Raw genomic sequence first — 25,098 nt, 5'->3', positions numbered from 1 at the left:
GCAGAAGCTGTAAACACACCTTCATAAAGCTCAAAACAGCAGCATTAACTTTGATTTGGAGTATCGTTAAGTCAGTTCTGTTAAATACTACACAGTGTAAGGCAGCTCGTTGCTAACTTTATAACCAGTTTGGTTCGAGCTTTATTGCTGAGAACTGCTGCCTGAGGGTCCTGTCGTGGGAGTAAATCAATGAACAATAAACAACAGTGCAGGCCAAAAAAACAAAAAAACATTGAGATTGAACGATTAAAGCTGAGGGAGGAAGAGCTGAGTGATCATTATCTGTGGCTCCATGGTTATGAAGGACGTCTTTGAGATTACATATTGTCATTTAACCTAGTGTTGATGAAACAACATTAATTAACGCAGATTTAACAAGCTTTTGTGTAGCTACACTGTATCCATCAGTATGAAACATGGCACAGGATTTGTCTTTAAAAATGACACCTTATTAGAAAGTGATCCTGAGATTTAATCACTGCATTCAAAATATCCAATATTATGAACTTGACAGAAACGGTCAAAATCAATCATTATCGGTGCTATAGTAGTGTGTCTCAAATAAAATAGTAAAGGAACATGTGCCTAACCAGAGTATCATAAGTCCAGCTCATTAACACACGAAATGTGTATGTAAATCAGTTTATTGCAAGAAGACCACTGGGAACAAGGCAGATGATTGTGTCTCTCTCTGGCTCCGAGCTCCGAGTCCAGAGGTCCTCATCAACAAAAATGAGGATTTACAAACAATTCAAAAGACATGAGCATAAAACGACATGAATTAGCTGAAAACTAACTGTTTTAGGCCTACATTCTAAATACTGTATATATCTCAAATACAACTGCTCAGTTATTTAAACATCTGTGTTTATAATAGCATATCCCTCTGATATGTACAGCATAATCAAGACAGTGCCTTTTTGATCTGGGAGACGCATTAAAATTACACACAAAATAAACTGAATTCTGAACAAGGCATGCAAACCTTCCAGTATTTATCCCTATGAAGCCTACCTGAAATTACATCCAATCCACTTTTTACTGTTTGTGTAAAATAACAGCCATCTCTGAGGGTGTAGCACAGCTCTACAGCGCTATCCTGTGGCCACAGGAGGAGCATTAACATCTACAGAGGAGGCTTTTAATTAATAAGCAATTCTATTGACATGGGTATCTTTCAAGGTTAAAATGAAATAAAAATACGCATATTCCACATTTTTTGAACACATGCTGAAACAGAGTGGCAATACTGTTGACAAAGGTGGTTCTTTTATGGCTCAAATACAAGCAGGAGAATGGCCACAGGCGTTGGTTTTGAAGCCTCAAATACAAAAGATGGCACAAGAGTTCAAGCCCTGTGTAAGAGAGGTGAAAGGTCAAAGCTTCATGTGCCATTAACATCCTTTTTTACCTGAAAGTGAATCTTTGACATCACTTATTTAACATGCACAGGGATCAGGCTCCTACCTATGTTAGTACCAGGGATAAAGATCGCATTTTCTCTCCATGTCAACTCAACCCGGCCGTGTGTCATCTTCAAAAACCACTGTGTTTGCACCAATATACAAATGTGGCAACATCTTTCCAAACTGTACAAAACTTATAAATTATAAAGGTCTAAGATCTTAAATATAAACAACATCAAGTCAGTTTCCAGTACTTGAATTATATATTAGGTACAGCAGTACATACAGCTCCATCAACAAAGAGTGGAGAGCGCTCCATTTAATACACTGTACATGACCCAAAGGGCTGAAACTGTAGGGTTAGACATGATCTTTGAATAAATTAATTCATAAATAAATCATGATTATGTCTTCCCAGTAACAGTGGTTTCCTTGGTTCCCCTCAAGATTGTGAAACACACACACACACATGCACACACACACAAAAACTTTGGACAGCTGGACATTGCACTGACTTCCATTCATTGTGGATGGCCTAACCCTAACCCTTAAACCCTTAACCTAACCTCAATTAACACCTTACCCCTGATATTAACCGGGACCGATCAGAAATTAAGTGCTTTGACACATACAAACACATACACAAACACACACACACATACACACACAAACACACACACACACACACACACACACACACACACACACAGGACTAAAATCGACTCTTAAGTCCAAATCTACTCGACTCCTCCTGTTCTAAAAATACTTTTGGCTTTAAGAAGTAACGTTAGATTCAACTCAGAGACTTAAAACTAACTCTTTAATACAGCACAAGAGGTCTACTGTCTAGAGGGAGCTTTAACTTCAGTAGTTACATGTTTAGAGTACCTGTAGACGCCTTGCAAAGATAGAAGATTATCTCTAATCCATAAAGTGACAGTGCTGGATGTCATACCCAGGGAGATCCCTTTCTCATGTGGGTTTATTAAAGAACAACAAAGCCCACATCTACTTGGATATGCCTGTAGAGAAACAAACAAGAATAGACTCTATGTGAATAGTGTTAAATATCTAGATTCTCTCTGACAGTGCAAAGCGAGACTTGACTCGTGGCTATTACAGCATGCTACGCTGGCTGGTGCTGAGCATGGTGAGTGTGTTACTGGCAGACCAGACCACTACAGTAAAGCATACAATGTTGTAACTGTTATCGGACCAGTCAGCTTTGCAAGACTGATCCAGTTGTGCATAAAAGAGTCCTGTATATCAGCTCATATTAGTACTTATATAATCCTCAAATATATACAGAGAAAGCCAGTTTTTACTTAAAAATACCTTAATTGTGTGCTTATATCCAATCTTGTACAAAGAGTAACAAACAATCCAGCTAAAAGTCGCTGTACGCGCAGGATTCCTCTCTTTCCTCCAGTCAGTCAGTCAGTTACAGTAGCAGCTTCTTCACCAACAGTAGCCTAACTGTCGGTGTTAATACAGTTACGTTCTTTCCCGCCAACTTTTCGGTTCATCAGACGATTGGCAGCAAACACAGCTGCTGGGACTTTCTCTCCACGCCACCTCTCTGGTCCCCAAAAATTCAAAACCTCCGGTGTCCTCTCTCTTGTGTGTATTGCACCAAAGATAAATCATATATATATATATATATCTATTTCTCTATTTGAAAAAATAAATAGTAAGACTTGGTTCCAAGGTGCCAAAAAACTGGAAGCCAGGTGAGACTTCCTCCGTCAGTCAGAGGAAGAAGAAGTAGAAGAAGAAGAGGAGGAGGAGGGAGGTCAGTGGATGTCTCGGCACGTTGGGAGGTTGACGAAGATGAAGACGTTGAACTCGATGAGGATGGAGAAGCACAGGAAGATGGCATACATGACGATGCAGACCAAGCCCAGTCGCCAGTCCAGAGTCCATTTGTTTAAATGGACACCGATAACCTGCAGGTGGAGAGACGGAATTAGAGAGAGAGTATGGTGCAGAAATAAACAGGGGAGGAGGTCAGCACTGCAGGTGTGGTGCTTTGAACATTCTGAGAGATGAGCGGCACAGAATTCAAACCATTCCTCCTTTATGAGAATGTTTAAAAGGACAGTAGGGCATTCAGGACTACTGCATTTTAGTTCCCAAAAAGTAGTCGACTAGTTGATAAATCGTGGGAGACATATTTTTAAACCATTTTCAATGTGTTAGAGAGAAATAGGATGTTTGGTGGTCAGTGATGGGACGTTTAGAGAATGGTTTAGACAACCGACTGTTGTCCGCCTTTCCTTGTCTGCTCAGTTAGCGCATCTCCTCACTGACTTTGCTGCTGCATCAGCCATAAGCGGGTGGAGTTTTGCATTGCAGCTGATGGTTTTTTCTGCTCCGGTATTTTCACACTGTTGATTTTAGTCGAGCAGCTGAATCTGGTCATAGGCCATGTTTCTTACTGGCTCTTGCTACTATAGCTCCCACACCACAGTATTTGGGCCCAGTCACACATATGTGAATGTGAAGCGAATATCGTAGGTCAAACTTCACCAAAGTTGAACTCAAATATTTTCTTTACCTCCTTGCTCTCACAGATGGGAAGTGAACAGAAGGCGGGGGTTAGCTGTTTAAACATTCGCAAATGTGTGAGTGGGCCCTTAGGGCACACATGGCAACTGGCATCTTATCATCAGGATGTGTTTTTGCCAGGATGACCTCATTCTGCAAAGTTGTAAATGTATACTTACTGTGAAGAATACTGAGGCAAGCAAGAGTCCAACAGAGAATATGAGACCTCTGCTGCTAAGATGGATCTGTAGAGACAGACACAGAGTGTTATTCTTCGGTATATTACAGTATTTTTTGAATTTTTTATTGCCATTAACTGGCTTTAAAATCCAAGTTTATAAAAAGTCTGCCAATAAGGACATAAGGCAGATGCTGTTGTCCTGTATGTTTGTCCTGATCCACACAGAATCACACACTCTTTTTATTCAGTTGGGGAGACTGTTCCTGTTCTTCATAAACACTTTTCTGTTCTACTTGGAATCTCCTGAGCTGAGGAAACACTCACGATGGAGCCGTAGTCGATGCAGAGTGTTTGCAGCGCCCAGGGCAGGCCCAGACCCACCAGGATGTCAAACACATTACTGCCTATGGAGTTGGAGATGGCCATGTCTCCCAGACCTGAGGCAAAGAGAGAAGCACTGTCAAGGTCTGTCTGCAGTCACATGACAAGTCAGTAGTGACAAGCAATCGTCTGCTGTGAACAGCCACTCCTTCTTTCCACAGCATTCCTGCTTCGCTGAATGAAAATTCAGTTTTATCAGACTGTGTTGATCCCTGTGTGTGTGTACGCACCTTGCCGTGCCACTATGACACTCGCCATGCAGTCAGGGACGCTGGTGCCTGCTGCCAGGAAGGTGATGCCCATGATGACATCAGGTATACCGAGCGTGAAGCCGATCACAGTCACCTGAAACCAAACACATTCTATCTCATGATACAGTCTTTTTTATGCGTAGTTCATCAGTAAATGAAGTGTGTGTGTGTGTGTGTGTGTGTGTGTGTGTGTGTGTGTGTGTGTGTGTGTCTGTTTGTGTGTGTGTGTGTGTGTCTGACTGGACTGACCATCCAGACCATGATGTATGAGAGGCCAGCGATCCAGAGGGTGGCGGTGAAGAAGGACACTAGGAACCATCTCTCCCAGCGGCGCTTGGCACAGTTGGGCACGGTGAGGAACAGGAGCAGGGACAGCGGCCACATGGTCAACCACTTCAGTTTATTGCACGCCCCAGCTGGACAAAGACAGGGAGAGAGTGGATAACAGACAAACCAACATTTAAACATTTAATAATTTTATTTCTAAATGTCATCTGTGACAAATGTACCTGGAATTTTGAACGGCACCAGGGGGCCTCCATTATCATCTTCTTCCTCTCTTTCCTCGTCGTTCTCATTGTTCTCATTATCCTCATTTTCATTCTCCGTCTCATTACCAGCCTCCAGCCGCTGAAGTCTGCATCTCCCATTCAGACCCTGCTCGGTCCCGCCCATCCCATTCTCTAAGCCCCGCCTCCCCTGACTCCTGGCCGCTGAGTCTGAGTCGCCATTGGTGATGCGGTTGACTCGAGTCTCTGAAGTGTTGATCAGTCTTTGTCTCTAGAAGTGATAACAGAACATAAAGATATCAACACAAGAGTGCTCATTGTAAACCTGCCTGTTCTCTTGTCCTGTGTTAATGCTCTGGAGCTGCTTCAGAATTATTCCATGTCATTAGTGAGTCCTCTTCAAACAGTTCTACAATATACTGTATCTTTTTATTGTTTGTGTGCTGGACGTTGTGTGTACAGCTCTTTAATAAACAATCTATGGTGCTGAAGTTAGAAAACTTTGTGTTCATCCTACCTGGTTTATCTGCAATGATTCTATAGTCAAAGTTTTTCATAAAATGAAGGTGAATTTGCGTAATTACTGTTCACGTATGTAATCAATATATAAGTTTGATTGCTCTACGTAACAGCTGTTATTTGTTCAAACATTGCATGTCAGCTAATTCAGGGGTCTTTTAAGTTCTCGACACAATCTTCAGACCCAAGTTCATAACTTTTCAAAATAAAAGCTCTGTAATTCAGCTCAATATAAAAACATTGCAGCAACAAAACAAATGTTGTGCAGTGCTTTTGCTTTGAAGACAAATTTCCAAACAGGGATGATTCTATTGATGTTGTTGCCATGACGGAGATCTGCACCCGTCGCGGGTCAGTCCGTCTGTGTCAGATATAGTGAAATAAAAACAATCATCTTATAAAAATTATCTGGCAGTGATTTTGACCAATGGTTTGACCAAGTTGCCGACCACTGCTGTAGTTTATATGAGGATGTTGAAGAAGACATGTAGAAAGCTACTTGCAGCCTATGAAACCACATAACTCAAGATAATGTAGCGTGCCTGAGTCCACGTATAGGTTGGTGTACATGTACCTCATTGATGAGCATGCGGGAGGCCATGGTGAGACGGGTCCTGGGGGAGAAATGATTGGTGATCATGATCCTCATGCCGGCTTCAGAGAAGGTCAGCTGGTGGGGGTATGCAGACAGCAGCTCATCCACCATCAGCACTGAGGGCTTACAGTGGAAGTTAGCTGGGAAGAAATAACACACACTGTTATCATCTGAAAAATAACATCCAGAACAACAGTAGTTAGTCTTGACATTTCGACACTACACAATGACTTTGGACAATATATGGACAGGACAATGTCAGACACAGTAACATCAGAGTCCTTATGACTGGGGGCAAAACAAATTTTTTTAACACGATGATTTGGTGAACAAGGATCTGTGGCGCCTCTTAGAGGGTAACAGTTGAAATAGGTGGTGAGCAGGGTGCTCGGGTCAGATATAATATTTTGTGTCCTTCTGATGTGGATTTGTGGTATGATGATGGCAAGTGGGTGCAAGGGATCTTTAATGATTTGTTGACAGTGCTATGCAATATTTTTGGTGAATGACTTAGTGTTAGTTTGGGCCAACTATCACATTCAATGACGTTTCATCTCAGAAACAGCCACACTCTGTCTGTTGTGTCAAGACAAGATAGTAGCTAATACTTCATATTATCTCATCACGATTGGACCTCTCTTTTACCTGCGTTCATAAAGCGTCCTTACTGTTCAAAATGCTGTTCAACATTATCCGACAGATGGTCACATATTACACCTATCTTAACCTCTCTGTACTGGCTCCATGTTTATTTGAAATATTTGGGGCTCACATATGGAGCCCTACATGCCCACGCTCTGCAGGATATCGTGGACCTTCTGCACCCACACACCAGGAGCCGAGCAGTTAGACCCTCCACCCAGGACCTTGAAAGTGCACTTCATCCTCTGTAGACTCAACTGTTCAGACAGGTATTTAGGTAACATGTTTTTTTCTTTTAATGTTTTGTCATATATCTGCTCCCCTAGTGGATTTTATCTGACCCTTTGATTGTGTCTCTGTGAACGATGCTGTATAAATAAACTGTATTTACTGACACACCCTAAGCTAAGTCAAAATTCATACACCTGTTTGGCATGCATGCATATATGCTGAGTAAGCTGCTGATAATTTGATATTATTTGATGATTTGTCTATGCACCGGTTTCAGCAAGACCCATTCACTATTATATCAGGTTCATACTGTGGTACAGTGAAAATACAGTGGATATAAATAGTAATGCCAGGCTTTTGTGATGTAAAAAATTAGACCAAGATAAATCATGTCAGAACGTTTTCCACCTTTAATGTGACCTATAATCTGAACAGTTTAACTGAAAAACAAACTTAAATCTTTTAGGTGAAAAAAATGTAATCTATAAATTCATACATAGTTTAATTTCTACCATGTCAAACTTCTCCACCTCAGAATGTCAGGACACTGTTCTAATTTGTTCAATAAGTTCAACTTTTAGAAGTGATCTCAGCAAGTTTCCATGTCTGAAATGTAGAGAAATCGACACTAGCTCCCTGTCAAACATCACATGAATTACAAGATTCTCCTTCTTACCTTCAAGGCTCTTTCTTACCTAGCACCTCCGTACCTCTCTGACCTCCCTTATACCTGCTCACTTACCCATACTCTCCGATCTTCCTCCTTCATCCTCCTCACTAATATCTCCTGCCCATTTATCCACTATGGGGTCTCCAGTCTTCAGCTGTGCAGGCCCTCGTCTCAGGAACCTTCCCACAAGCCATCTATGACTTTATCCCCACCTTCAAAATCACAATCCACTGTTTTTGGATTGTTGGTATATAATTAAGGTGTCATTGAGGCGCCCATAAATAAGTTTTTATTATTATTAACTCCATCCTGTCTGTTGACACAGGCCAATATTTACCACCAATCCATTTCCTCTACTGATCAATGGCAGCAGCAACATTAACAATGTCAGCTGTTGTAGCTACTTTCTTTCCTTCAAGGTCAAACATCACCCACAAGCTGAGTTACAGTAAGACATGGTGACAAGGTCCTGTCCCAGAGGTGTCTATGAGCCCAGACATCAGGCTACTGTGGGGACCATTTGTGACGCTGCACATTCAGACAAATCCAGCCTGGCAACCCTGCTGAAGCAACTGCCACCTGCTACCCCAGTTCTCTGTGTTGCCTCCTCAGCACACCCCCAAGGAACAAGTTAGCAGGGTCACTTGTTCTCACCGGAGGCAGCAGTCAGAGCATCAGACACAGAACAAGCTGACGGAGCAGGCCGTGCTGAGCAAGGTTGGAGCCAGCACCTCGCACCGTTCTCTATTCTGGTAGCTGCTGTTGTTGTGCCCCAGACTTTGCCTTATCACCGAGGGCAGAGCGGCAGCTGCAGACATTAGAATCATCTGTGGAACAAACAATCACTTTTTACATTTGATTAAAACCACAGAGGTTTTCCACCTCTTTCTGGTGGCAGGTGAGCAATACAGGCAGTAAATAAAGCCACAGCATGACCATCATATATCCCTGGGTTTTCTTTATACTATGCATTGGAGGCAAATATCCCCCCTCTGAGGATAACTTGATTGTCTCTACTGAAATAATCCCTCTGCACCAGACTGCATACTTCTACCATCAACCGGTCCACCAAGAGGACTCATATTATTCTACTGCATCATAACATTCTTCTGTGTCCTTGGTCTGAAGAGTCATATTTAATCAGCCAAAGAACCACAAAAAAAGAACAAAAATACTCTTGTGACGCTGACCGACAATATTTTCAATTTATTCAAACTCCTCTAAAACATTTAGGTTTAGGACACTGGCTTGACCTCTGCAGCTGATCTGTGGCTTAATTTATTGAGAGAAGAGCAGAAGGCAAAACCTTGCTGCTCACCATTATATATATGGGATGTTTTTTTGACAAATGATAGCATAAGGGATACGTATGTGAAGCTCCACACACAGGGGGCACTGGGACTTTTTGTCACCCTCATACAAAGCCCCAAAGTCGGAGAGTGTGGAGGAGCATTAGCTGTGAGGATCAATCCAGGACAAGATGTACAGAACTTATTCAGTAAAGTCAACCTTCACTATCTTTTCACGGAGAAGAACAAAAATAGATGAGTGGTGGTGCCCCCGCTGCCTTTATGCAAATTTCATTGTGTCGAGATGAGCAGCTAAAACCTGCAGAGTCCTATTAGAGGGCAGTGCCTGAGAGAAATAGAACAGTTTGTGATACCTTTCTTGAGCAGGACTGCAGTAGCATCACACGTGACATTGTCCTCCAGATCGGTGCTTCCTGTCAGCCCATTGGCCAGATTCACAGAGCTCTTCTTTCGACGGTCAAAGTAACGATGCGCACGGCCGTTAAACCTGCCAATGACAAATCAGTTAAAAAGGAACGTAGCTTTTCAAAACTAACAACTACTAATCCACCCAGCTTGTGCGAATGACACTCACTTCATGATGAGGATGTAGACAGCATACATGAGAATCAGGATAAGAGACTCCCACCTGCCACACAAACACAAAGTCAGTCCAATGTGCACTATAATTCAGTGCAATTGTCAGGATTCTACAAAGAACATACGTACCAGCAAACCTTCTCATCGTAGATGAACTGAAAAAACAAGAAAAAGTGGAAATTAGGTGAAGGAAGTGAGTGAATGTTAAAGGAAATCTGCATTTCTGCTCCACTAGAGGGCGCAAGCAGTCCAGAGCTCAGCGGCAGAAAAGAGGCCAAAGACCTTTTGGTTTCATCCCACTTCACTTAGAGAAAGACTCTGAAACCAGCTTTTTGAACTCTCCTCCGTAGCTGTGTGCTGCACATATAAGATTATTGATGACCTTGTGACACTCATTTTTAAGTTTGAGTTTATAACAAATAATCATGCTGTAGTAGCTGGTCATGTATTTCATGAATAAAAATCGTAATCTTTAAAGTACCTAAATAAATAGAATGGACTACAATGTATAGCACAACCCTTTGAAGTATAATGTTGCATCAAATTCACACTTACCTCTACAAAACAGATACTGAAATACTTAAATGTACTTAGTTACTTTCTACCACTTCTCCTTTTCAATTGATACATTGCAAAGGGAGATTAAAGTGTCAATCAACAAACGCACAAGTGTTTTGATGTTCGATGTTTTTGAGTATACATGATTTCTTCCCTTTTCTACAGTGAATAAACTGCATATTTGAAACCTGCAAATGATTAGATGTTTGATGGAAACATCTTCAGTCTGCCTAGAGTCTCACACTACACATGCATGTTTTTTGACCAAAAGATGTGGAGGATAGCTGTGATTGAAAAACTGCTAAATCAAATCATACCTGTATATTTTATTGACTTCCTACAGTCTAATTAATACTGCTGAGGTAGAGAGTATGGAAATGTAGGAATGGATACAATGGTTAAGTGGAAGCATTGGTATCTGTGCATATTTCCGCAGTCACCACACACTTGATCCTTTGTCCTGTATCTTTTCATGTGAGTCTACAAACTCTTACCGCGATGAGGGCCAAGATAGAAAACGTGTAATAAATGGAATCTCGGAGTAGAGCCCAGTGAGAGAGCTTCACGGCCTGCAAGAGAGAGAGAGAGAACAGAGATGAAGCACAGTTCACGCCTCTAACATCATTACCATACTAATGTAAACAGCTGAGCTCTGAAGTTGACCTCCTGAATCATTTCACAGTCAGTGGAAAAAGCCAATCGCAAGGTGCCATCCTACATAGAAAAGGTGCCCGTGTGGTTATCGACTTTATATAATCAGATACAATGCAGGGGCCCACAATGCAGTGACTAACGCTGTAGCACTCTCCCACACAGCGCTCGCACTGTATACGCAAGTGGAAGGTCAGGAATCACATCTTGAACGTGCCACTCCCAGCCGTGGAAGCGTTTGCTGCTGCGAGGCAGAGGGCAAAGTTAGAGCATAACAAGGCTTGAAATGTTTGCTTGTGCTCTGTTTCACTGTACAATAGTTCTTTGTAGCAGGGACCTGCTACGAACAGCCAGCCAAAGGTAATAAACAGTGGTGAGGTGCACTGCTTGACCTGAAGATGGTTTGACTGCACCCATTCCCTCTGATCCCCAATCTGCCTTCTCCCTCATTATCTCACTGTGATTACATAATGCACAATCTGGGATTGCATCACTGTTTGGAATCCGATGCATATATTTTTCAGAGCAGAGATGTTAGTCTTGTTCTCTCCTTATTTCCATGTCCCTGGCACATCAGCTAACATCAGAGAGAGGCTGCACTTTATTATGTTGTTTTGTATCTCGTGCACAACATCCAGGATGCAAAGCAGAAAAAAAGACGTACAAACTCTCTACTGTGTTCATACCGACGAGATTTTGTACATGTGGCTAAACAAAAAATTACAGTATAAACTATATCTGAAAAATGTCCTCATGTACCAGTGGCTGAATTTTCTACAAAGAAATATGCAATTGAAACAAATAAAACATAATAAGTGTACAGCTTTTTTTATGTTTTAGGAGTTTATGTGTTAGAACATTCTCAAAAACCATTAATCAAAACATGTAAAAGGATGATGTAAAATCTACATTTCAGTATTTACTTGTTAAACACATTGAAAAAGGAAAATATGACCATTGACACTTAAATCTCCCAATCAAAGTCTTTCTTAAATATGTATTTCAGTCACAGCTACAACAAGTAATAACATAACACATGTTCATCTCTCAATTCGAGCACCGTTTCTGACTCATGACTTTTCAGGTGAATGGCAGTGAGAAATACTGAGAGAAAGAATTGGACATATTTGTCATTTTAGGCTCCAGCAGCACCAAGAAGGAAATCACTGATACAACCATTAATACGTTTCACTAACAATACAACCTCAATACACGGAGAATTAAACAGAAGTATTTATACATCTTCTCACAGTGAAAGCTGCTTATATATGCTTATAGGTAACACAGTTTAAACAGCCAAACAATCAAGATCTTTGAAAGAGGAATGGCCTTGTTTAAAAAGTTTAGGAATACTACCACTGTTTTATATCTTGTGGCTTACACATGGATCACATTACCTCTGAACTTCAGTGCATTTGGCACATTAGAGTCATACATGCATAAATCAACAGTGTGGACATGTGTCCTAAGTAGTTCTGCATGAACATGTGCATGCATGCAGGAGCACTTCCTACCACTTTGTGTTTATGTGGCTGAATATGTAAAGGGGACATTAGTTAAGCTGTACTTCGAAAATGCCACCAGGTCAGCGGCAAACTCTGCTGTGACATCATACCTGGCCAGCGAAGAAGCCACACACGCCAACGATGCAGAGGATGTTGAAGACGGCTGAGCCCACAATGGTCCCCACTCCTACATCGCCTTTGGTGATGAAAACCCCTGGAGAGAGAACAAGCCGACACACACACACACACACACACACACACACACACACACACACACACACACACACACACACACACACACAGACACACACACACACACACACACACACACACACACAGACACACACACACACACACACACACACACAGATAGCACAGATATGGAAAAAGAAAAGAGGAAAATCTTCAATACAAATGGGTCGTTGAATCTTTTCAACACAGTCTATGCAAAATAGGATTTTCATATAAAGGATGTAATAATGTAGTGTGAGGATCAAGGCTCGGAAGTAAAAGTTTTTGATATTGTTGTTTCACACAGAATTACAGTGAACACACCCATGATGAAAGAAAAAACTACATATATGACCTTTACCTCAACAGCAATGCTCTACTACTGTAATCCCTGACACAGCTACTGCACCATGCCCTGCAGTTAGAATAAAGGAGGAGAAGAAAGCGAGGGTGGATGCAGCAAACACTGTACCTATGACTGACGTGAAGAGCTCCGGAGCCGAGCTGCCCGGCGGCCATGAAGGGTGGCGCCTGCTACGTCCTCGCTGAGATCGAGACGCTGGGAGAGAGAAAAGAAGAGGAGACTAACATGAAGTGGATTTTCCCACAGGAAGTAGTGGCTGCAGTGGGAAAATCCACACGTACTTTTAGACACAAACAGTAGCAGATCTGTCACTGAGCTGATCCACTAAAAGCTTTGTTTCTAAAAGAATATTTCTGCTTGCTTTTCTAGTTAATCTGTGATCTAGTGATATATTGTATTAAACGTGGACAAGATTTCGTTAATATTTAAATAGACAAACTTTAAGTTATTTAGGTACATGAACAAAGCCTTGGAGATGAGATTTCAGTTTCTGCAGTTTTCGTTTCCTGCAGTGAAATCCAAAATGTATTTGACATTTTATGCATTAACATATGCTCCCTGAAACTATAGATGTAAATACACAACACTAGGATCAATGTTTTTCTTTTAGATCTGTATGTGTAACCAGGAGTAGTGTTACACTATTATATTAAATGAGCACAAAGACAGTGATAGTCCTATCGTATGAAAGTATAAAGTCAAGAGATTTTCCCCCAAGCTTTTCCTGACTGAAAGCTCGGAGGAAAGCGAGAAAGTGAAGTTAGACTTGTTTGTTGAACCAGCCAGAGGAAGAAAGTCTAAATTATTCCATTACTACTAAACCTGGTTGTCTTAATTTGAAAAGTGTGCTGCATAATACCTCACATATCTTCTCCATGGAGGGACGAAGTAGTCATCACACACCAGAGCAGGGCACAGAACATGTAAATGGTCTGTGGAGAGAAAAAGAGACAGAAATATAATAAGGTGCTGATGTTTACCACCTTTCACATCTTCTCCTGCTTTTTATTCTATTTGGAAAAATACCATTAAATTTAAATTATCGTGAAAGAGGAAACAGGTCTAATTGAGGGCTACAGAGTCGGAGAGCTGATCCCATGCAAATGCAGTTCACTACATTAACGGTCATACATAAAAAATTCACGAATAACATAACCATACAATTTACATTTTTAAAAAGGCGAGTTATTTTTCACATTTAATACATGCTGGCATTCAAAAGTAAACACTGTACCAGTTACTAGATCAGTTACTCCTACTCACATTTAGCCTTTTCTCCTACTGAAATTTAGTGTCTAGATGGATAGAACAAATAAGTAAGGACCTCTGACATTAAATCAAACCTTTAGCTAAAGCTAAAGAACAATATCTGACAAATAATAAAATAATATGTTGTTCACTAAATTATTCATAAATCAGCTTAGCAGTCTAACTGTCATCTTCACCCCTTGTTTTTTTTGTTTTTAAAGATGCTCACACCTCTAACAAAATATGGATTTTCTGTCATCTCACTTTCAGGAAAAGTATCCACAGTTTTAAATCCACCAGGTCTTTGTACTTGAGAGCTTTTTGTTTAATAAACAATGGATTTGTTGGCTTAAATTTTAAAGTTATTAAATTCTAACTACAGCAAAATAAATTTGTATCATGAGCAAAATAATTTATTTATAATAATTTAATACAACTAAATGTAAATACCACTTGTGGAGAAAACAAATGATAATGGCTCTAACATTAAGCCTTGTGGAACACCACAAGATACCTTCACTAAAATTTAAAATGTCTCCCGCATAATATCCTGTACTGTAAATAAATTAGACTAAGAAATGCTTGTCTTTTTTCTTTCCTGGCGTATCGTTTCATAAACATCCTCCGCATTCAAGCACTGCTTGGCATCACATTGTTCACACAATACAATACACTGAGTGGCATCGAGACAGGGAAGAGATGAGAGAGAGAGAAAATGCCAGGTATAGTGACGACAGACTGACTGGAAATGTGTGAACAAAGGAAAGACATGAATACTCTTACAGTTATAATTTATTTTCAAGGACCTGCTTACAGCAAGAATGACACGGTGAAAGAATATTCCTTCTTCCTTTTGTGCTCAGAACCAGCAGTTATTCTACTTCCTGTTTCTGAAAGCAAGATCTATGTGTGTGTGAGTGTGTAGGTTTGTCCATTCAGGGCAAGCAACCGGTCAAAGGTCACATGTAATCCTGATGAGAGTGAAATGAAAGCAGCCCTTTCAACATCTTAAATCTACTGTAACTGGGTGTCAGCATGTGTGTGGCTATCGGTGAGTAGACGAGTGTACTGTAGATGCTGAATGTACATTTGTTTCCACTGCATATGTTTTTCGTGTGCATGCAGAAATGAAAGTCCTTAAGAGTTATGTTTATGTTTCTGAGAGCAAATCTCTTGTGAGAAGTGATGATGCCAGTATTAATGAGTGGTGCAGAAATGGGGGTCAGCAGTATACATAAGCTGCCAAGACATAAGCAGCGGAAAGTAAAATACTGTGATATAAAAATTCTGAAACAAAGCTTCACTGCAAAACGTTTACAGTTTTCTGTCTTTTAGCTGAATCCAATACAGGAAACATACTTGATCATTGAGATCAATGAGAATCTCTGACTGCAGCTTCACTTAAATGGTAAATTGTCTGTATTTACATAGAGCCTGTTTAGGCTTGATGACCACTTAAAGCTCTTTACAGAACAGTTTTCCCCATTCACCGGTTCACACACACATTCATACAGTGCATCTATATGCAACACTTTCTCTATCACACATCACCCATACACTGCCAGGGGTTCAGTATCTTGCCCAAGATGCAGAATGCAGGAGACTAGGATTGAACCGCCGACCCTCTGGTAGAAGGATGACCCGCTCTGTGGCTAAATCACAGGATAATACAAGAAAAAGACAGCAGCATCAAATCCATATTTTAAGCAGCATCCCTGATCTCAGACCATATGCTGCTACTGCATAGAGGCAGTGTAATACCAACAACATCAGCCACATGGTGACATGACATCTGTGCTTTAATTTTCTTTAGTTGTTTTTAAATAGCATTTTCAGACCAAACATCTTGGCTTCACGAGGCCTTCAATTTTTTATATTTAACAAGTAATTAGCATAAAATAAGTATTTATTTGGAATCTCTAGTTAAAAGTACAGCTGCAGGTTGAAAGAGGTCAGTACATTATTATAAAGCCAGATTAGTGTGATGTCAAGACACAAGTCATGACCAGTAAGTCCCAACTGTTTAAAATGAATTAAGGTTTTTTTAAATTACTTTAAAATATATATTTTTTAAATGTAGAAAATGTTCGTACTGAAACTATAGATGGGTGCATATTGATAATCGAGTAAGTCACGTCATATATATAAATGAAAAACATGTCTGGTGTATAATGTGTGAATTGGTTTTCACTAGTTAGGGCCCGAGCACCTCCGGTGGGAGGCCCTATTGTATTTCGAAGGATTTGTATTTCCCTTTTGGGCTTTTTCAGGGTCTAGACATGCTCAAATTGTTACCAAAGTTTGCAGGGAATTCAAAACCCCAAAAAGTAATTGTATTCTGGAGTAATTTGAAATGGGCGTGGAAAAATGGCTCAACAGCGCCATCTAAGGAAAAGCCCCTCAGTTAGCTTTCATCGATCTTCACAAAAATCGTAGCCCAGGTGTATCATGACCAGACAAACATAAAATGTCAGAGGTGCAATTGGAAAAAAGCAACAGGAAGCCCGCCATTTTGACTTTAGTGGCCATATTGGCCATTTTCCACATTTTTACTTTGATGTACTTGTCCCAGGGCTTTCATCAGATCAACTTCATATGGAGATGAGTGTCATCTCAACAAGATGGAGATGAAAACTAACTCAAAGATCGATTTTTCGTCACACGGTATGACCGTGGCGTGGCCTCAAAGTTTGATTACACGCCATCAAAACACGAGGTTCTATATCTCGGACATACATGGTCCAATCGAGTCCAAACTAGACATGTAAGACAAGAGTCCCGGCCTGATGACATCTACACAGAAATTATGACTTCAAATCACAGCGCCCCCTGGTGGAAACAGGAAATGTCTTGTTTTTTGCATGTCTTACACTTGGATGTATTCCTCCTGATCCACTGCCCGCAGCCATGTCAAACTGTGTCAAATGGGTCTCAAGACATTGATAATGTAGGCATAAGATTACTGAGACTTTTCGTCAAACGCCATAATAGTGGCGTGGCGTTAAAGTTCATCGACTCGCTGTGACACACGAAATTGCTGTATCTTCCGTGTTCATGGGTCTATCTCCCTCAAACTACATTTGTGTAACAACAGCCCCCCTGCAGACATTCAGATGGTTTTAAGGAATGGGCGTGGCAAAATAACTGGCTAGCGCCCCCTAAAGGGCAGCCCCGGCACCACGATTGGCCGACATGTACAAAAATCTATAGGGACATGTGTCTTTTCATAACAAACAAATAAGTCTCTTGGATAGATATGCTAGACCAAACAGGAAGCCCGCCATTTTGACTTTAGTGGCCATTTTCCACATTTTCCACATTTTTACTTTGACGAACGTGTCGTAGGGCTTTCATCAGATCAACTTCAACTTCTGGGAATGTCATCTCAACAAGATGGAGATATAAACTACCTTGGTATATTTGATTTCATCACACGGTGTGACCGTGGCGTGGCATCAAAGTTTGATTACACGCCATCAAAACATGAGGTTCTGTATCTCGGACATATTTGGTCCAATCGAGTCCAAACTAGACATGTAAGACAAGAGTCCCGGCCTGATGACATCTACACAGAAATCATGACTTACAATCACAGCGCCACCTGCTGGCTTCAGGAAGTGACATGTTTTATACTTTGATGAACTGCTCCTGGCTGCTTTACAATAAACAGCTCAAAAGAGCTCAGTCAAGTCATTGGACCATGGTCAGAATTGTGACATTTCCTCAAACCGTGGCAACATTGAGGTGCGTCGAAGGTTCATCCTTCGCCAAAGGAGACGATGTTGTCATAACTCCAGTGTGCATTGTCCTATCACTGCCAAACTTCTGTCTCATGATCAGAGTCCAAGCCTGAACAGCTCTATGTGTCAATATTTCCTCAGTGTCATAGCGCCACCTACTGATTCGCCATGAAACAGGAAGTACTTTGTAAATCTACTCTGCACTATCCAACCGGCTCCGAACTACAGACCTATGATCACAATCCTGACCTGAACACATCCATATATTAATATTAGTGCAGGGTCATAGCGCCACCTACTGATCAGTGTGATAATTAAGTTGTTGTAACATTGTCCAATTGACACAAAATTGCTCACGCTACATCAGAGCCCCTACTTGAACAGATCTATTAGTCTGTAGGTAATAATAGTGATGGCGCCACCTACTGGCAACAGGAAGTAAGCTTTGTTTTACAACTATCATTCGATTTACATAAAATTTGAACAGTGTGATGTGCAATTGATAGCATGGACCGTAATGAGCAATTAGCAGGCAAGGATCGACATCGCGTGACGGACGCAGGAAGTGAAGCGTTTATCCTTGCCGCAGTGCGCAAAACACATGCAACGCGGAGACGTGCGCTTGGTCATTGATCGCTCTCTCCACCGACCGCAACAGGCTTCGAAATGCATGTGCGAGGGCCCGTTAGTGCTACAACGTAGCCCTAGTTTATTATATCCTTTATATCATTGTAATTATTTGTTTTTATCTCTTTTGACTGTTGGTTGGGCAAACCACACATTTGAGTGTGTAACCTTAGACTTAGACTTTTTACAAATTGAAGGACGTAACAATTCATGGATTATTTAAAATCTAAAACTGATTAATTTGGGAACAAAATAACCTGACTCAAGATCTACTTCCTGGCTTTTCAACTTATTTTCATCAGAATTTAATTTCTGTCTAATTTCGAAGTGAAAGAAATGCAGTTAAATGCTCCTGGAAGAGATTGTAAGGGAACGTAGAAGTCAAGTAATAGTTTACTGTTCCTAAGGTCAGGAATGAACTTTAACATCAAACAGATTTTATGAGATTTAAACTAGAATTTGTTTGTGAATTCTCTCATTTTCTAAACATGGACAGCTGGAGAGTCTGAAATCATCACATCTGTATAGTAAACTATAGTACTGCAGGTATTAACCCTGGTTGTTCTTAAAACCAGGGAGCCTGCTGTTCTCTCAAAGATAAGTACAGAAACAGCTGCTATAAAATGACAGAGTACACTATTATAAAAGGTTAGACATCACAGGCACAAAGCTGGTGATGATATACTGTATGTTTTTTTTAAATATCTAAGCATCCAAGAAAAGGTTACTTGTATTTGCCCTTCTGCTGCAGGAAAAGGCTAACTCAGAGGGTGGCTGCTCTGTAAGTAGTGACATTGCCTATAATGTCAGACGTGTACTGGCAAAATGGCCCATTCTGTGGTTCTTAGTGCTCGGTTTATGCACAGCGAAGTTCCCTGGAGATGCTGCTCTGCTGGCATGAGCTTCCATTACAGTCAGCTCCCCAGAGACTATCAGCAACAGCACCACACAACGTGGGCCATGTGCTGGAACACCGTGCATGATTTGTGGCGATCATGTTGGAGTGACAGCGAAATGCTCCATCGAAGCCTCGGCCTTCACTTATTGCCCCCCCCCGCTGGGCCGCGCTGGAGGGGAGAGGAGGAGAGCATCGTGCTGCTGATCCAGATTCTTCCCTGCTCAGCCAGCGAGGATGAAATGTCTTGCACCATTTGTTCATCCTTGTTTTGTATGACAGCAGCACTCATCCTATGACTTTATTAAAAAACAGGAACCTGAGAGGAGCTGAGAAGGATTGAGTCATATTGTTTTAATTGAACACATTAACATCTGTTTCCAGGAGACTAGTTGTATAAAACCTTTTATAGATTTAGAGCTGTGTGAAATCTGATTAAATGCCTCAATCGTCATCATTGACCATTAACCAGACGTCTGCTGCACACTCTCACTCTCAGCTTGAGGTAGCGTCATGAAGCTAAATTGGTACTTAGGCTGCTACTGGTATAACACACCAGATTTTTTTAACTAACTGTATGGACTAGTTGCATTGTAGGAAATGTAGGTGTCACGTTTTGACAAGAAAGAAGAATGTGTGGAATAATTAAGATAATAACGCAGGCTCTTCTGCAACGATTATGATCCCGTTAAGAGTTTGAATACATTTACATTTTTTTACTGTGTTTTACTGATATTTATATTTTATCATAAAATCAACAAATCTCCCGATTAGACAAAAAACAACAATTTAGTCCATCTATATATACTCTCCTGTAGTTTTATCCAAATGTTAATTAAAGAGAGGTAAATAGTGCATTTGGTGCATGTTTGGATTATTTACAGTTGTGCATCACTACACATTTGCTGCTCTCAAAAGTATTTGAGGCAGAAGGACAGTGTGTGTGGGAGTGTATTGAAATACACTACAGTGCCAGTGTTCGTGTTAATGAAGGAACATGTCACCTCACTTAGTGATGTAATTTTAATAGTTTAGAATAGAGGAGGAACACTGCACCAGGTCATGAATACACAGATAATTTATGGGATATTAGCCAGATTATTGACAATCCACTGACCAATCCTTTTAAGAGTGATGTAACGTCTTCTGCAAAAAAAAAGGTCATTTGTGCACTTAGACACAAACAGACATGTTGACGCACGTGCACATGAATGCAGTAAATGCTCCGGCCAACTTACACACAGGACATGCAGGGCCACGGCTCCTTCTGTCCGCTCCTTGTTTGTGAACAGGTCTGTAGGGAACTCGTGCAGAGCTGGAAGGGACAAAAACATGGCGTTAGAAAATTTCATAAACGGTTTGTGAGTCTGTGAGTTTGTGTGTGTGTGTGTGTGTGTATGTGTGTTTCAGCAGAGCGTGGCACGGGGAACATAATTCCAGTGCCCGGAAGAGAGGTCGACCATATGAGCACAGAAACCCATTGAACTCATGTGTACTGACAAGGAGCCTTGCCCAAGTGAGTGTGACAGTCTAACTGTGCCCATCCAAGGACCGTGTATGATTCCTCAGAGAGCAACCAGAGAACACAGAAGCTGAGGAAAAGTGAGCGTTAGGAGACAAAGTGAGGGCAAAGAGAGGAGAGAGAGCGTAGTAAAAATAGAGAGACATTTAGGGGACATTCGATGGGAAGTAGGGTTGAGGGAGAAAAGGTGGCGGTAGTTTAGCTGATGTTCGCACACAACTCCACATCCCTGCATGGGAATGTGAGCGCAACTGTGAGCGAGTAAACAATGGGGAGAGCAGGATAGAGGGAAAAGTGGAAAGTTGGCAGACGGTGGGAGTGTGAAGGAAGACAGAAAGAGGTGAAAAAGAGGGGGTTTGGCTTTTAATGGTGACTGGAGGTATTCTAACCCCTCTCCCTGGCTTTTGACTCGCCTTCCTCTCACAGCACCACAGTCCTGATAACTGTGACAGGCGCTTTGGCTGCCAAGGAGTGTTTTGCGGAACCTGTGCCTCTCGTCCCTCAAGCATCGAGTCGTCCATGTGATCATCTACTGCACACGAATCAGGAGCCCATTCACAGGCCACTGCTAACATCTGTTGCATATTTCAGCACACTCACTATTCCCTGGGAAAGACAAGCGCTCTGCATCAGGCGCAGAGCATGTGGTGCAACAAATGGCAACATGAGAATTCAAAATGTTTATTGACCAGCACAGTAAACATAGAGGAGCTATTCTTGGAGATCCCTGGGAAGAGTACAATGACAGACATGATACATGTACACACAAGTAGGAAGACATACAAAAGACAACTGACCAGAGATGCTGATAATTCAGAGGACAACATGCTACTAACTAATACATGCTACTTTTTCAGCTGATTTCTGTGTAAATGCTGAATATTGTGTTTGGTTCTGTGTTAAATGTAATTATACCCAGAGAGAGATCTCAGGAGATCTTCCTAAGTAAAGGGTAAATAAACAACAAACAAACAAACAAAGTAAAGATATAAATCAGTGAAAATCCAAGGGCGTCTCATGCATACAACATGAGATTATATTAGATGGTTTATCGGATTAAGAAAAAACAGTGCATCAAATCATCAACAACACACATGGCAGTGCAAGTCAAATTTTTCACAGCAGGATTTTTGAAGAGATGAAAGTAAGTAATTTTTAATGAAGCAAAGCACAGTGGTGCTATGAGCTAAGTGCTAACGTCAGCCTGCTAAAAACACTCCACAACCAGAATGCTAACAGGCAGATGTTTTACAGATAACGTTTACCATGGCTACCATAGGCGTAGTTCTGCGAAAGTGTATGCTCCAACACTTTTTGTGAGGTAAAATAATACAAGACTGACATTTCAATTCTAGAGCCATTCTGGAGCTAAAAACTTGTGGTAACTTGGCAGTGTTGTTATTTTTAACTACTATCTGGATGAACCTGGATTTGAAGGTTTTAATGGGAAACATAAAGGTGACAGTGTGCATGTTAGACAGCGTAGGATGTCCTCTGCATCATTCACAATCACAGGAGGGGCAGGTGGACTAACCATGAGCGGGAGAAAGAATGAAGGGAAACACATATTTATGAGATGGTGAAGTTTCTGTGGTTTATAATTCCACTTCCTCTTGGTCGTATAATAATAATAATACATTTTATTTTTACAGCACCTTTCATACATAAAATGCAGCTCAAAGTGCTTTACAATAAAATCAAAGACATGAAATAAGAGATCAATAAGATTACATTAGCAATAAAACGGGACTTAGGATAAATCAAAACCATCAAACTAGCAAAAGGTAAGGTAATAAGTAAAAAAATAGATAAAGACAATGGTATTCAAAAAAGAAGATAAAATTCATTAAAGCAAGATCATAAAAATAGTCTTGAGTTGTTTCTTAAAACTATCAACTTTTATAGTTTGTTACTGGGATATTGAGCAAGCCTACAGTAGAAGACCTGAGGGGACGGTTTGGAACATACTCCCATAAACAATCAGGTTGAGGGTGCTGTACCATTAAGAGACTTATAAACAAGTAAAATCAATTCTCAGTGATACTGGAAGCCAGTGTACAGTAAAGATGCTAAAACCGGAGTAATGTGATCTCTTTTCCCATTTCTCGTTAAAACCCTGGCTGCTGAATTATTTCAGTCTCAACTCCCTCGCAACATGTTGCAGAGATAATATACAAGAAGAAAGAGTACTTCACTTCTTTCCCACTGTTTTCTCCATTCTGCCCCCTCTCCTTGTACTCTTTTGACCTATTTGCATCCTCGGTATCTCGCAGTGTTTGAGTTGCTGCAGTCTTCCTCTGCACTGTTCTACTGCCATAACTTCTTAAGCTTAACACAATGCAGAGCAGCCTGTAAAAAGCCACAGAGGGTACAGAGCAGCAGGGCAGAGGGCCATCTCGCAGCGACAGCTGGATGTGTTTAACACTGTTACAGGCCTGTGTTCCATCGCTCAAACTCAGTCAAGCCAAAATGCCATGCTAATGTGTGAAGTGAAAGAACAAGAAGCTCTCGTGATAAGAATTAGAGCCCAGTGTGGATGTAAAAGAGACACAAACAGAAAACTGCCATAAAATCAGCAGCACAAGTGATACATTATGAGAATGAAAGACACGACTGACAAAGAAAGAAAAACAAAAAAAACAAAATCTAACTAAATGATCATAATCATGAAGCTGACAGTCTCCTAAAGTCTTCAAAGAGGGACGGCTATGGCTGAGGGGTAGAGCGGTCTTCGGCGGTTCGATACCAGTCTTTCCCATCTGCATGCTGAAGTGTCCTTGGGCAAGATACTGAAACTCATATTGCCCCTAATAGAAAAAGTGCTGCCCATAGATGCACTATATGAATGTGTGTGTGAATGTGTGAATGGCAATAAACTGTACAGTAAAGCGCTTTGAGTGGTCATCAAGACAGAAAAGCTTGATATAAATACAAACCATTTACCATTTACCAAAGAGCCTGCAGATACAACCCATCTACAAATGACTGTCCCAAGGAGCAGAAGCCCAGTCTCCCAGGAGACCTAAGTACACGTGAGAAGTAAGAATAAAGAAACCTACTGAAGCTGCATGTAACAAGGAACATCAGTGAAATGCACCTCAGCACTGAGAGGTTCCTCCTAACAGCACCTTAGGCTCCTTCTGAGTCGGAAACACACGCTCACCATGTCACACTTCTATGTAGATATACATATACACTTTAATAATAATAATAATTTCTGTTTTATCACTTATTTTTGTAGATTTGGCCACTTGTTGCTGCAAAAGCTCTTTTGTCTTGTCATGTAAAGTGAAGTATTTAAATCTGATAATACAAACAATAATGCAATCTAACTTCTTTCATGTTTCTCCAAGTATGTAAGATACCAGGGTTTTGTTAGAAAAATAACAATCTGATCCGACTTATACTATTTGTAGGACTGACTGAAAAGCTTTGGCGCTTCAGCTGTTGCCATGGTAACCTTGCTTTGTGTTTTTGTTATTATTATCATTATTATATATGCATTACAACAATTATTCCACATAGCCCATGAAATAAGCCAACATCATTCAATGTTCATTATTACTAATTATACTCAGACAAGGACATTAAATCTTAAGCAGTCATGCACTGACACTGGGACAATGACATGTGACCATGTGACTTACAATTTAAATCTATGCTAACAAGATGTGGGAAGGATGCTTTTGAAGGAGCCTTCAAATTAGTCAGTCTAGTCGTGCCGCTGTGATGTAATCAATTCAAACGCAGCCTCTGAAGGATGCAGCCCCTGAATTAAGACACCTCTGTTGTGGCAGCAACCCTAACCCCCCTGCACTTGGGGGAGATTACCCGCTCAACCTAAGTGATATTGTTCAAACACATCTATTCAGGAGGAGTTGACATGAAAGAAGCAACTTTCAAATTACAAATCAGAGTAGCATCAAAATGATTTTG

General features: G+C 40.9%; 1 protein-coding gene across 1 annotated transcript in view; it reads right to left on the bottom strand.

Annotated features, from left to right (window-relative positions):
- Window positions 1-628: 628 nt before the first annotated feature.
- Window positions 629-25,098, bottom strand: part of LOC117761202 (sodium/potassium/calcium exchanger 3-like) — a 48,527-nt gene continuing 24,057 nt past the window's right edge. The window contains 19 exon segments of the mRNA XM_034584901.1: window positions 629-1,894; window positions 1,947-3,352; window positions 4,133-4,198; window positions 4,459-4,571; window positions 4,746-4,860; window positions 5,016-5,182; window positions 5,276-5,546; window positions 6,369-6,529; window positions 9,596-9,729; window positions 9,817-9,870; window positions 9,951-9,976; window positions 10,874-10,948; window positions 12,646-12,749; window positions 13,239-13,284; window positions 13,287-13,325; window positions 13,990-14,015; window positions 14,018-14,041; window positions 14,044-14,062; window positions 20,879-20,955. Of these exon segments, the coding sequence (XP_034440792.1) occupies window positions 3,200-3,352; window positions 4,133-4,198; window positions 4,459-4,571; window positions 4,746-4,860; window positions 5,016-5,182; window positions 5,276-5,546; window positions 6,369-6,529; window positions 9,596-9,729; window positions 9,817-9,870; window positions 9,951-9,976; window positions 10,874-10,948; window positions 12,646-12,749; window positions 13,239-13,284; window positions 13,287-13,325; window positions 13,990-14,015; window positions 14,018-14,041; window positions 14,044-14,062; window positions 20,879-20,955 (1,670 nt within the window). The 3' untranslated portion in view covers window positions 629-1,894; window positions 1,947-3,199.

This window comes from Hippoglossus hippoglossus, chromosome 1 (genome assembly GCF_009819705.1).
Source record: "Hippoglossus hippoglossus isolate fHipHip1 chromosome 1, fHipHip1.pri, whole genome shotgun sequence".
In the NCBI taxonomy this organism is placed as follows: Eukaryota; Metazoa; Chordata; class Actinopteri; order Pleuronectiformes; family Pleuronectidae; genus Hippoglossus; species Hippoglossus hippoglossus.
The sequence above is the reverse complement of the archived record's forward strand: the minus strand, read 5'-3'. Positions and strand labels throughout refer to the sequence as shown.